The sequence below is a fragment of the Gopherus evgoodei genome, chromosome 4 (assembly GCF_007399415.2).
Source record: "Gopherus evgoodei ecotype Sinaloan lineage chromosome 4, rGopEvg1_v1.p, whole genome shotgun sequence".
Taxonomy (NCBI): domain Eukaryota; kingdom Metazoa; phylum Chordata; order Testudines; family Testudinidae; genus Gopherus; species Gopherus evgoodei.
Genome location: NC_044325.1, coordinates 151882973 through 151895758, shown reverse-complemented (window position 1 = coordinate 151895758; position 12786 = coordinate 151882973). Strand labels below are relative to the sequence as shown.

General features: G+C 48.6%; 1 protein-coding gene across 1 annotated transcript in view; it reads right to left on the bottom strand.

Moving 5' to 3' along the window:
• The window catches only part of LOC115651298 (zinc finger protein 605-like), a 36648-nt gene extending 25131 nt beyond the window's left edge, over nucleotides 1–11517 (bottom strand). The window contains 4 exon segments of the mRNA XM_030562233.1: nucleotides 2016–2132; nucleotides 10160–10289; nucleotides 10958–11073; nucleotides 11411–11517. Of these exon segments, the coding sequence (XP_030418093.1) occupies nucleotides 2016–2132; nucleotides 10160–10289; nucleotides 10958–10987 (277 nt within the window). The 5' untranslated portion in view covers nucleotides 10988–11073; nucleotides 11411–11517.
• Between the last annotated feature and the right edge of the window lie 1269 nt (nucleotides 11518–12786).

Genomic DNA, 12786 nt, shown 5'->3' with positions numbered 1-12786 from the left:
TCACGGTTAGGTTTGTCAAAGTGAGAAAAATCTCATTGATAGCTCGACTGTCCCATTTGTCCGTGACTTGTCCGTGACTCATCCCGCAATAGTGATTCCTGACCCACGGGGCTGGGCCCAAAGCCCTGCACCAGGCAGTGTAACCTGGCAGCCAGGGCCAAAGTGCCACTCACATTTGCCCCTCTGTCCCACCCATGACAGGTCAAACCTGAGCCCCACGGGACAGGAGCTCTTGCTGAGGGGTGAGGGCAGTGAACCAGGACAAGCCCTATAGCCAGGACCTCCAGGGACTAACACTGTGGAGTGAGCATGGGGCAGGCTCACTCGAGTCTCCCCCCACACCCCCCAGCCTCTCCACACCAGGACATGGTGCTGGGTTGAGGGTGCTGCTGTGAATGCTTGGTGCCCATTTGATAAAACATGCTGTGACAAATCTGCAGCCTAACTTATGGTGGTTCTACCTAACTTGTTTGTGCAGCACCTAGCGCCTGCTCCCACACGAGCATGCACCTCGTGTCTCATTTTATGCTTAAATTGTAGAGTGCCTAGGAAACGGGCAGCAACTGGTACAACACGGCCCTGTCCAGGACCAGGACCCCTCCATGCGAATGCAGTACAAACAGGGTCCGGTTTTTCTTTTCAAACTGATTTAGTTTTTATTTCAATCAGAGGATTTTATGTTGCTGGTTCTTCTCTTTCTCCCCATTTTGTCGCATGAAGCCTGCTCCCCCGTTTTGGTACTGTTTTAACTATGCCACTTTGAAACCAGTTTAGTTAAAGGGCTACAGCCCTCTAATGTGGACACAGTTAGACCAGTATAAAGGGGCTTAGAACAACACGGCTTATTCCAGTGGGGGAGTGAGTCCTTTTCGAGATGTCATTCCCCCTGGGCCTGATGTTTCATTCCTTGTGCAAAACTTAAACTGGACGTTTGTTTTTTTTCTCGCAGGTGTAGGGGAAGGGACAAATTACTCAGGATTTAAGTGATGTAGCCTGAAACCACTTTTGTATTGTTTTACAAGCCAATCAATGGATATTGTTAAGCGGGAAGGTGTTCATGGCTCCTACACAGCGGGCCTGTGATCTACAGACAAGCACGGACCTCATTTAGGCTGATGGGCGAGCTAAGCAATAGCACTGAAGCAATGTTAGTTTGAAGTGACAAAGGGTTTGTGCTACTGAGGGAGCGGGAAGAGAGGGGGATGAGAGAGAGGCTGTCCCACTGCACTCCCTCATGTAGATCCAATGCCTCAGTGCCCTTCCCATATTGCCAGGAGTCCTGGTTGAATGGCAGAGGGAAATGGCTCAGAACTCATTCTAGGGCAAGAATCCTATCCGCAAGGCAGCCTAGAAGAGAGCTTTGTGGACTGTGGACCAGCAGGCCTGTCTCACCCCCCAGCTCTGCAGAATCTGATCACTTGACACACAGATGGAAGTTATCCTCACGGCCTCACAGCCCTCCCCATTACACAGAGGGTGAGCTGATGCACAGGGAGTGCTGTAATGATGCGGTTTAGGAACTGAATCCAGAACTTATGAATCCACTCCAATGTTCTACCTCTGTGTAAACATAGCCCCCCATGTCCTTCCCTCATGAGCGCTCTCTTTCCCTCAGCACCCCTCAAATCCCCCACCACACTGTCACACACCACTACCCCCCACATCCCATCTCATCACCTCCCCATCTCCAGTTCATGTCTCTTTCACTGCTTTGAGGCCCCATCTCTCTTAGGTCCCGTCCTGGGTCATAGATATCAAGCCCAGAGAAGCCCACTGAGCCCATCCAGCCCAGCCTCCTGCCTAACCGAGCCAGAGAATCTCCCCAGCGATTCCTGCCTCTGGCCCAATAACTCCTGGCTGAGCTAGAGCAGGGCTTTAAGAGAGAGATGCCCCATCTCCACGGACAGACTCCCAGTGACGGAGAATCCATCCCGTCCCTAGGGGAGCTGTTCCAGTGGTGAATTCTCTCTTCCCTCCACGCCCCCCCGGTAAGGGGTTGGGTTATGATGACTTACCTCGGGAGGGGCTCTCAGGCCCTGAGCTTTCCCTGGAGTTCTCGGCATCCTGGATCCAGAGCTCTGCCTCCCCTACCTCAATCCGGTGGATTAAGTCCGGTGTGGAACCTGAATAGCCTGTTTGGGGGGAAAGAATCAGTTTTATTACTAATGTCTTGTCTACACAACACAGTTTTGTTGACAAAACAGTGGAGGTGTACACACTACAATGAAACTTTTGGTGACAAATAAAACCACCTCAATGAGAGGCATAGAGCTTTTTGAGGCAAAGTTTTAGAGACAAAGTGTCAGTGTAGACACTGTGCTTGATTATGTCGCTGTAAGTGTCCTCCAGGAGGTGCCCCACAATGCCCATCCTGACCACTCTGGTCAACAGTTTGAACTTCGCTGCCCTGCGGCCAGGTACACAGGCATCCACCCCTTCCCATTAAAGCCCTGTAAATTTTTGAAATTCCACTTCCTGTTTGGTCGGCCTGGAGAGCTCACATTGCATCTTCCCAGCTGATCATGGTGGCTCCTCATGGCAAATGCGCTCCTGCTTGGACCACTGTGGATCTGTTGGATCTGCTCGGTATATGAGGAGAGGAGGCTGTGCAGTCCCAGCTGTAGGAAGTTCGATACCTACAGGCACATTTCTCATGGCATCTGTGAACAGGGCTATGATAGAGACATGCTGCAGTGCAGAGCGAAGATACAGGAGCTGAGGCAGGCGTACCAGAAGGCAAGGGATGCCAACCGTCACTCTGGTGCTGTACCAAAACCCCGCCGCTTCTATAAGGAGCGGGATGCCATCCTTGCTGGTGACCCCACTTCCACTGTCCCGTGGATACTTCAGCAGGGCTGGAGGTAGTGAAAAGTGAACCTAACCCAGAAGATGAGATAATGGACGAGGAGGTGGCGATTGCAGTCTCCACGTGGGGTGGTGAGTCAGGACCTCTTCTCCACTCTGAAGGAGTCTACCCAGTCCCTCTCTGCCGAGCAGGAAGCAGGAGAGGAGACCCTGGTAAGTGACTTTCTTGAGTTGATGCTGTTCGTTTATATGATGTCCAGCTTCCCTTCGCTTTGCATAGTGCGGAAGTGGGTGAAGGGTTAGAAATCTAGTAGCTGTGTTTCTGCGCACTGCACATTTCCCTGTGCAGCTAAGCACTGCAGCAGAACAGTGTGTTGATACATACTGAGATTTCATGGGAATCTTCCAGAGAGATCTCTAGGAGACTTTGTAGGAACTTTCCTGTGCTACTCAGCCATCCCTTGTTCAGGGACCAAAGTGGCAGAGATATGAGCAGCATAGGGACCAGGTCTGAACCCACAAGCATGCAGCAGATGCATCCTTGCATCCTTTCTCACACTCAGGAATCAGATATCAGTTTTAATGACCCTCGCTGGTGGAAAAGGGTGGGAGAATTTACAATATTGTCCCTAGTCACCTGCACCGCAACCCTTGAATCACCACCACTGCTCTTTTTCCAAGCTGGAACACCCCCGCTCCTAACACACACACACACACATTGGGCCAAACTCATCATGCTCAGGGTGTTCGCAAAGATGTCTGCCTGCAGAGGGTCTGTGAGAAACTGCTTGTGATGTTACAAGCGGTGCATTTTACTTTAATGATTCAATGGGGTTTGTGAACTAACAATCATGATTCTGTGTATTGTTTCTTGTGCTTCTGCAGATGTGGCCTTCAGGGGAACCCTTGCACACCAGCAGGCGCCTCTCCCACATAAGAAAGCTGTGACGGGTTTGGGCCCTTTGGGGTGTCACTCAATGTGCTGGGATGCGACTGAGTCAGCCTGGGTCCCCTTTACCTGGACTTGCTGGGTTAGGTTCACAAGCCTCGTCCAGCCAAGCACACAGGCAGGCCCACACCCAGCTGCACAGAGAGACACAGATCCGCTCTGGAAAGATTCAGCCGTCAGGGCTTGCCCCAACGCTGTGGTGCCCACTCCCTTTAAGGGGTGCAGACTCAAAGGTTTTATGAAATTTGCCCTCTCCCTCAATGTGGAGGGAGAGATGCACAACCTCTTTCCCCCCCCCCATTAGAAATTAAATAAACTGGCTTATATTATAAACAAGAAATAAGTTTAACAGCTACAAAAGGTCACTTTCAAGTAAGTATAAGAGATTACAGACAGTACAAAGCAGCTTACTGACCAAATAAAGCAAAATACGCAAGCTAAGCTCAATATACTTAAGAAACAGGTTACAAAATGTAAATTCTCACCCTAAATATTATTTTAGGCAGGTTGCAAAGTTTCTGCTGTTCAGAGTTCCAGTTCTATTCCTTTTCAGACTGAACCTGTGTCTCAGTCTGGACTTCCCCCTTGCCTTCCCTTCAGGTGGCTTTTGCAGTCTTTCTTCTTGGGCAGACAGGCCATGGAGAGGAATCCTCCCATTTACCTTCCTCCCCACCCTTAAATAGGATTTACATAAGGTGGGATTCCTTTGTTTCCCAAACTTGACCCCTCACCCTTCCCTTCCAGTGGAAAGTTACAGGCAACATTTAGTATCAGGTGACAAGACCACCTGACTCTGTAGTATCACGGCGTCCATGAGTCAGTGGCAGTATGGTGCATCCGCAGGAAGCCTTTTCACAGTCCATTGTCTTCGCTGAGGGGTCATCAGCCTTGCCTGGCTTTTCCACTGTTGTACCTGAAGTGTTCACAGTAGGCGTCACCCAAAGTAGCATAGTTGAAATACAGATACATAGTCAATATTCCCACCTTCAGATACAGAAATGATACAGGCATACTAATTGGATAATTGCATTCAGTAAATTATAGCCTTTCCACTGATATCTTACAAGACCCATATTGCATAAAGTACAGCTCAGTTATGTCATATTCATATCAGAAGTATATTTTCATAAAGACTATGGAGTGAAACGTTACAAAAGCATCCAAGGCGGAGCACAGAGGACATGTTCCAGGAGATGCTATAGTTCTCTGACACAGAAAAATGGGAGTGCAGGGAGTAGATAGAAATGGAAAGGTGGGACAGAAAAGAAAATCAGGAGATTGTTCAAAAGGCCACTGAGTGGATGATAAAAGTAATGGAGGAGCAAAGAGAGATGCTGAAGTCCCTAAACATGCTCCATTCTGAACAGATGCATGCTCGCCTCCCCCTGTAGCCGCTTCAGAATGGTTTTCCGTACCCTCCCCAAACTCTTCCCACACATTCCTTTCAACTTTCTGGGACTTCTCGGTTCACTCCACTCCTTTGGACAGCTTCCAAAATGATACTGGATTTATGCACCGCTATGACAGTCTGCCTTTCACTGTACCTCCCTTCCCACCAAGCCTTTGTGTGTGTGTTAATTGGTGTTTAATAAAAACAAAATATCTGAAAGATAACTAATCTTTATTTGTGTACTACAAATTGTGATAGCAGCTAGCAGTAAAACGTATACAGGCAGTTTAGTCATTTTCTTCCTGAAAACTCAGTCTACGAACCATTGCAAGTGTTTCGTAATTAAACTTGACTTAATGAAGCACAGCAGACTGCTATATAGAAATATACACCACTGGCTCTCATTCTCAAAATGTTGCCTCAAAGCCTCCCTGATTCAGATTGTGTTCTCTCAAATTGTGCCTCTCTAATAGCCCTGGCATCAAGCTGCCCAAAAATCAGCAGCCAGGCGATCTGCCTCTGTGCTCCAACCCTGAGCAAACCTTTCACTCTTAGGTTCACAACTATTATGCAATGTACAGCAAGCGGCTATGACCACGGGAATATTTTCCTGAGTGAGGTCTAACCTCCCATAAAGGCATCACCAATGCACCTTTAATCTGCCAAACACACACACCATGATCAGTCTGCACACGCTCAGCCTATTGTTGAGGCACTTCTGGCTGCTGTCCAGGTTTTCTGTGTAAGTATTTATGAGACATGGGAGTAACGGGTATGCTGGGTCTTCCAGGATCACTATGGGCATTTCAACATCTCCCAGTGGACTCTTCTGGTCTGGAAAGAAAGTCCCTGCTTGCAGCTTTCTGTACAGGCCAGTGTTCCTGAAGATGCATGCATCATTCACTTTCCTGGACCACCCCACGCTAATGTCAATGAAACGCCCACAAAACCATGAAACATACTGACGTATTCTGCGGCAATGTGGTCCAGTTCCAAAATTGGGATATGCGTGCCATCTATCGTCCCTCCACATTTAGGGAAACCCATTTCCGCAAAGCCACCCACTATTTCACGCACATTGCCAAGAGTCATGGTCCTTCGTAGCAGGATGCGATTAATGGCCCTGCACACTCGTGCTAACACAGCCCCAGTGGTCAACTGCCTAACTCCAAACTGATTCATGACCAACTGGTAGCAGTCAGGAGTCGCCAGCTTCCTAAATGCAATCGCCACTTGCTTCTCTACCAAGAGTGAAGCTCTCATTTTGATGTCCTTGCGTTGCAGTGCTGGGGCAAGCGCTGCACAAAGTTCCAGGAAGGTGGCTTTCCGCATTTGAAAGTTCTGCAGCTGCTGCTCTTCATCCCAGACCGGCATAACGATGCAATTGCATCACTCAGTGCTTGTTTCCTTAGCCCAAAAGAGATGGTTCACCATGTGCAGCTGCACCATGAATGCCAAAAGTATCTGGCATTGTTTCTATCCATGGCCCACAGCAGGTCAGGCAGCTCTGACATGTTCAGATAGGAACCTCATGATGAAGTGCAATGCAATCTGCGATGGGCTAATGACAGGTAACAGAGCTGTGTGGGATCCATCCTTTCACACAGAGATGGCAGGCGCACAGTAAACAAGCGCTGTTATAAAATACAATGAAACGCACTCAGAAGAGCACAGAATGCTGGGACAGAAAACAATGCATCATGGGACATTGAGTCCACACCCATGATGTGCTGCAATCTACTTGGCCAACCCACAAGTTGTAAGAGCATAAGGTGGTGAGTAGCACTGTGGGATAGCTACCCACAGTGCACTGCTCTTACAGTGAATGCTAGGGCACCAAGCGTGGATGCGTTCTGCTGACAGAGGGAGTGCAGTGTGAATATGCAATAGAGATATTATAGCACAGGGGTAGGCAACCTATGGCACGGGTGCCGAAGGCGGCACACGAGCTGATTTTCAGTGGCACTCACACTGCCAGTGTCCTGGCCACCGGTCCGGGAGGCTCTGCATTTTAATTTAATTTTAAATGAAGCTTCTTAAACATTTTGAAACCTTATTTACTTTACATACAACAATAGTTTAGTTATACATTATAGACTTAAAGAAAGAGAACTCTGAAAAACATTAAATTGTATTACTGGCATATGAGACCTTAAATTAGAGCGAATAAATGAAGACTCGGCACACCACTTCTGAAAGGTTGCCGAACCATTATAGCACTTTTTGGTCGTCGACATAACTTTTGCTGTCATAATACTGTAGTGTAGACAAGGCCTAAGCTTTTGGGGGCAGAGAGCTACATTTATAATATGTCTGTGAAGCACCTGGCACAACAGGGACCTGATCTCTGGCACTGTGTGCGCAGCGAGTGGCATGACGGGGCCCTAATCTCGGTCACTGATTTAGAAGAAAGTAAAAAATATCCCAAGCAGGACAATAATGGAACAAACCTTCCTTAGGAGAGATTTCATCCCATACTCCTCCTGCTGAGTTTAGTTCATACTCTGAAGCAGCAAGGTCTATAATCCTTCTCAACTTGCAAGAGTTGCTTATTTTTAAGACCTTTATTAGGGTAACTCTAAATGTTCTAGAGAAATATTCCGTCTTTGTCTCAGTGCTATCTAGCACCAGTGTGATCCACAGGACACCTGTGTGACACAGATTTCCCTTTACCCATTGAAATATCATTGAACATCCCTTTTTCCTCAGATTAGGAGACAGGGTGAACAGAAAGTCCCCCACTATCTTCTCTCTCCTGGCCATTATTTCCATGTACCCAATTGTCTCCTGAAAAAAATTTCAGGAAAAAAGTTTTTGGAAGCGTTTGCTTCTTTGCCGTCTTATTATTGTTTTCAACAGCTCTTTGCAGCATGTCATTAAGAGACCGGCCATAGTGTGTTATGCAGGTATTGTTAGATGACACTACTACGTAGACCTGCATGTTTTTTTGCTTAGGGGGCAAGTACTGTTCAACTGCACGGTTGTTAAATTTATGATGTACTTTCTTTTTCAGAGGAGTGGGCTGGGGGGGGGTGGAGGGGAGAGGCTGTGCAAGCAGCAGGAGAGTTTTTGTAAGGTGTGAGGGCTTTTTCTGCAGCCATATTAGGAGACCAGCAGCCATGAGCCAAGAAGCAGAAGTCACATCTGCACATTCCATCTAAATTACGTTAAAACAATGTAATATCAGGCTGTTAAGAAGACTCCTGTCCGAATAGCACCCACCATCACCAGCTAAAGAAACAGATCTTACGACGGTTAAAGAAAACTTTGTTTGATAGCATTCTGTCTGGTAAGGAATCATTTATCAACAGTTGTGGGTGTGAAATCTCATCTTTGTTTTACCTTTACGGTCCCTACTTCGCTATTGTTTATCTGTATGGTTTCTGTCTGGTTCTTTGATTGTTTCTGTCTGTTGCATAATTAATTTTACATTTAAATCAACTCAAGTATGATTGGATTTAGAATTGTTTCCCAATATGTTAAGATTGGCCAAAGACTTATTTTGTAGTATTTTACTTTAAAATGATTTGTAAAAAGGTACAGCTAAGTAGGACTCACGTTTCACTATATAAACTAGGGTCCAAAAAGAACTTCCTTGGAACCAAATCCAGAACACAGTCCCAAGATCAGAGCTGCCAGACCTCAACACCCCCAGAAGCTGGAGTCCCCGGACAAGCTGATCCTGAGTGGCCAGCAGGAAAAGTTTGTCTGCCTTATTGGGAGTGGTGAGGCTTGTATGCTTAGTGTGAGCATTCCATTTTGGTGATTGTTAATAAATAGAGGTTCAGGATATTACTGTGTAAGGTTCTTTCACTAGTTTAAAAAAACCCCAAAAAACCCAAAACCCAACCACAAACATGCAGAGTGTAAAGTTACACCCTGAGCTCTAGGAACTGGGTAAGGATGCGTGCCCTAGAGTGTGTGGATAACATTTTCTCCATGCCTTGAGGCAGAGTTGCTGCCATCGGTGTTTGCTACCACTGCTGTGCCAGGACTGAGGAACATAATGAAAATAAACAAGTTAAACTAAAATTACCCACAGGCTCCATAGACCTGAGTTCTCCAACAGGAAGCCGACCTGAAAGGCGCTGATGAGGGTTGTCCATTAATCTCAGTTAACTTATACAATTAACTCAAAAAAATTAATTTAAATTAAAAATTTGCAATTAAATGCACTGTTAAACAATAGAATCCCAATTGAAATTTATTAAATATTTTTGGATGTTTTTCTACATTTAAAAATATATTGACTTCGATTACAACACAGAAAGCAAATTGTTATTTTTATTACAAATATTTGCAGTGTAAAAATGATAAACAAAAGAAATAGTATTTTTCAATTCATCTCATACAAGTACTGTAGTGCAATCTTTATTGTGAAAGTGCAACTTACAAATGTAGCATATCTGGCACATAAATACCTTGCAATGCCAGCTACAAAAGTGCCATGTGAACGTCTGTTCTCACTTTCAGATGACATTGTAAATAAGAAGCGGGCAGCATTATCTCCCGTAAATGTAAACAAATTTGCTTGTCTTAGCGGTTGGTTGAACAAGAAGTAGGACTGAGTGGACTTTTATGCTCTAACATTATTTTGTTTTTGAGTGCTGTTATGTAACAACAACAACAACAACAATCTACATTTGTAAGTTGGACTTTCACAATAAAGATTGCACTACAAGACTTGTATGGGGTGAATTGAAAAATACTATTTCTTTTGTTTTTTTACTCGGCAAATATTTGTAATAAAAAATAAATATAAAGTAGCACTGTCCATTTTGTATTCTGTGTTGTAATTGAAATCAATATATTTGAAAATGTAGAAAACATCCACAAATATTTAAATGGTAATTCTATTATTAAAAGTGCGACTGTGATAAATTTTTTTAATCGCTTGACAGCCCCAGTACTGACATTTGCCACCACTTGGCCACTCGGTGGCACATGGCAGCCAAGGCTTCAAGGGAACCTAGACATGCATAGCTGCGAATAAAAGAGGGGAAATTGGTCCTTACCCAGGGAAACGAGCGCCTGGTAATTCCTCAGCATCTGGTCCCGGTACAGCTGCTGCTCTGGCTGGGATAGGAGCTCCCACTCCTCCCGAGTGAAATACAGAGCGATGTCCTCAAACGCCACCTGGAGCTGCTGGCAACAAGCGTTACACACTCAGCACCTTCCGCTCCAGCTCCCAGTCCGGAGTTTCAGCAGGGGACGCGGTTTCTAGGGGAGCGACTCCCAGGGAACCCCCCGCCCAGCACCTGTGATCCAGGGAGACTTCCTCCCCCCCCTCCGCCGCACAGCTCCCGCAGGGACCCGGGGCCCTGCTGGCCGGGGACAGGAGTCGCCCTCGGCTCCCCGCGGGGCTCTGGGAAGGGCCCGAATCCCAGGGCAGGGAACAGGCTCCTCCCCCATCCCCGGCCAGAGTCCCCACCTCCGCCCCAGGCCTGTGCTCAGCCCCGCTCCCACCCCTATTCAGGCGCCTCAGGCTCCTTTGTCAGGCCAGGACCTTCAGGGTAAAGAGGTTGCGCCCGGCTCAGCATGTCTGCCTGGCCAGGGCTCTCCCCTTCCTAGTCCCCAGGGACGCTCCCGGCTTTCCCCAGCTGCGCTGGTGCAAAATGGGACCCCGGGCCCTGCCTGGCCATGCAGCTGCCTGCCCAAGGGCAGCGCTACCCCCCAGGAGCTGCTGCAACTCCTGGCCCCAGGGTCACTAGAGCAGGAAGGATCCAGGTCCCGGCCCCCCTCGGCCCCCAGCTGGGATCAGCCAGTGCCCAGGGGAGTCACTGCCCCCAGCAAGCTCCCGGCCAGCATCCTACCTGTGCCGGCCCCGCTGCAGCCATCACCATGGTCTGGGGCTATTGGGGTCTGGGGCAAGGGGGGTCCTTGGCAGCAGGGACCGGACAGACCGGGCGTGTCCCTTCAGACAGACAACCTGGAGAGAGGAGAGAAGGGGCCTAGTCAGTGCCCAGGGAATCCCCCGAGGAGAGCGGGACCCCGTTATTCTGGGCCTGGGGCAGGTGTGACATTCCCAGTAACATCCCGGGGAGGGGGGCTAGGATTACACCCCCCCCGTCACTGCCCTACTACGGGGTGGAAATAAAGCCCCGGGTTAGCTCAGCCGCAGAGCCCCTGCTGCATTGGCGCTGGCTGGGGGGAAGAGGGTCTCTCCAGCCCCGCTCGACTCCGACCCCCCCACCAGCAGCCGCTTTCTCCGGGCAGCGATTTCCTGCCTCCGCGGCTGTATCCTCCCTCTCCTGCGCCCCGCTCACCGACCGATCCCCGGGCTGCAGCGGGGACCTGCCCTGTGCACGGGCCGGGCTGGGGACCCAGGTGTCCGGCCTGGCACGGGAAGGCTCCTGGGCCCCGCCTGCTCCAGGGCGGACTTAGCGCCCCGGCCTTTAACCCTTCCCGCGCCGCGCAGACCTGTGCGGGCCGGAGAGTCCCGGCTGGGCTGGAGGCGGGAGCTGCCCCGCCCCCTTCTCCAAGAGGCAGGGGCCTGGCGGGGGCTCTCTGGGGCTGGAAACGGGGCCATGCGGGGCAACAGTGGGCCTGGGAACCCAGGCGTCCGGCGCTGGGACACGTGGGTCAGGTACAATCCCCGCCCCGAGCCAGGCCGGAAGCGAGCGGAGGCTGGAGGGGGTCGGGGCAGCCATCCTCTCCCACTTGTGCAGGGCCAGGGCCTTGGCCAAAACAATTCTAAGCAGAATTACTGTGATACGAATTACCTCTCTCTCTCTTCCACATTAAACCCAAAATATAATATTCAGAAAGCTCTTCTAATTTCTCTGGAATTTAACCAGTATTATGTAGCGTGACTGTATTTCCCTAAACTGAAAATGGGACTCTGCACCCAGGTAAGCAGCCACGCCAGTAGGGTGACCAGATGTCTTGATTTTATAGGGACAGTCCTGATTTTGGGTCTTTTTCTTATATAGGCTCCTATTACCCCCCCTACCCCCATCCTGATTTTTCACATTTGCTGTCTGGTCACCCTAGATGCCAGGCAGCCTGGTGGCTGTGCTATCTGATAAGCTCACCAATGCAGAGATGTTAGATAGGAGTGAGAAAGGCCCATGAGAAATCAGGCTTTTCCCATCAGAAAAAGCTCATGCTCTGTGATGTGGGGTGCAGGGGTCATCGTTAGCATGGTGATGTACAATGAGAAGGGGAGTTGGGGCAGTTTAAAATCCAGGGTCCAGTATACTCTAAAACAGCATTTATCCTCTTGTGTGATGATCATTACTTTGGGGTCTTGGATGTGAAGAATATGTAGGGGGTAAGATATTTCTGTGACCGTTGCTACATGACCTATAACCCTAACAATAGCCAGGTATGCCACCAGAGCTGCAGTATGTTACCCGCCCCAAATTCTCTGTTACTCACACACTCTGGGGGCACCCACCCTTACCTGTTCCTAGGGCTCAGACGTAACCTTACACTCTACGGGTTTGCGGGATCTTTTACCAGTGAAGAGACTTACACAGTAATATCCTTATCCTCTATTATTAATAATCACCAAAACCAAAATGCTCACGCTCAGCATACAATGCTCACCACTCCCAATAAGGCAGACGAACTTTTCCTGCTGGCGACTCAGGATTAGGTTCATGCAGTGGAAAATACAGTAGGAAGATATATGTATACA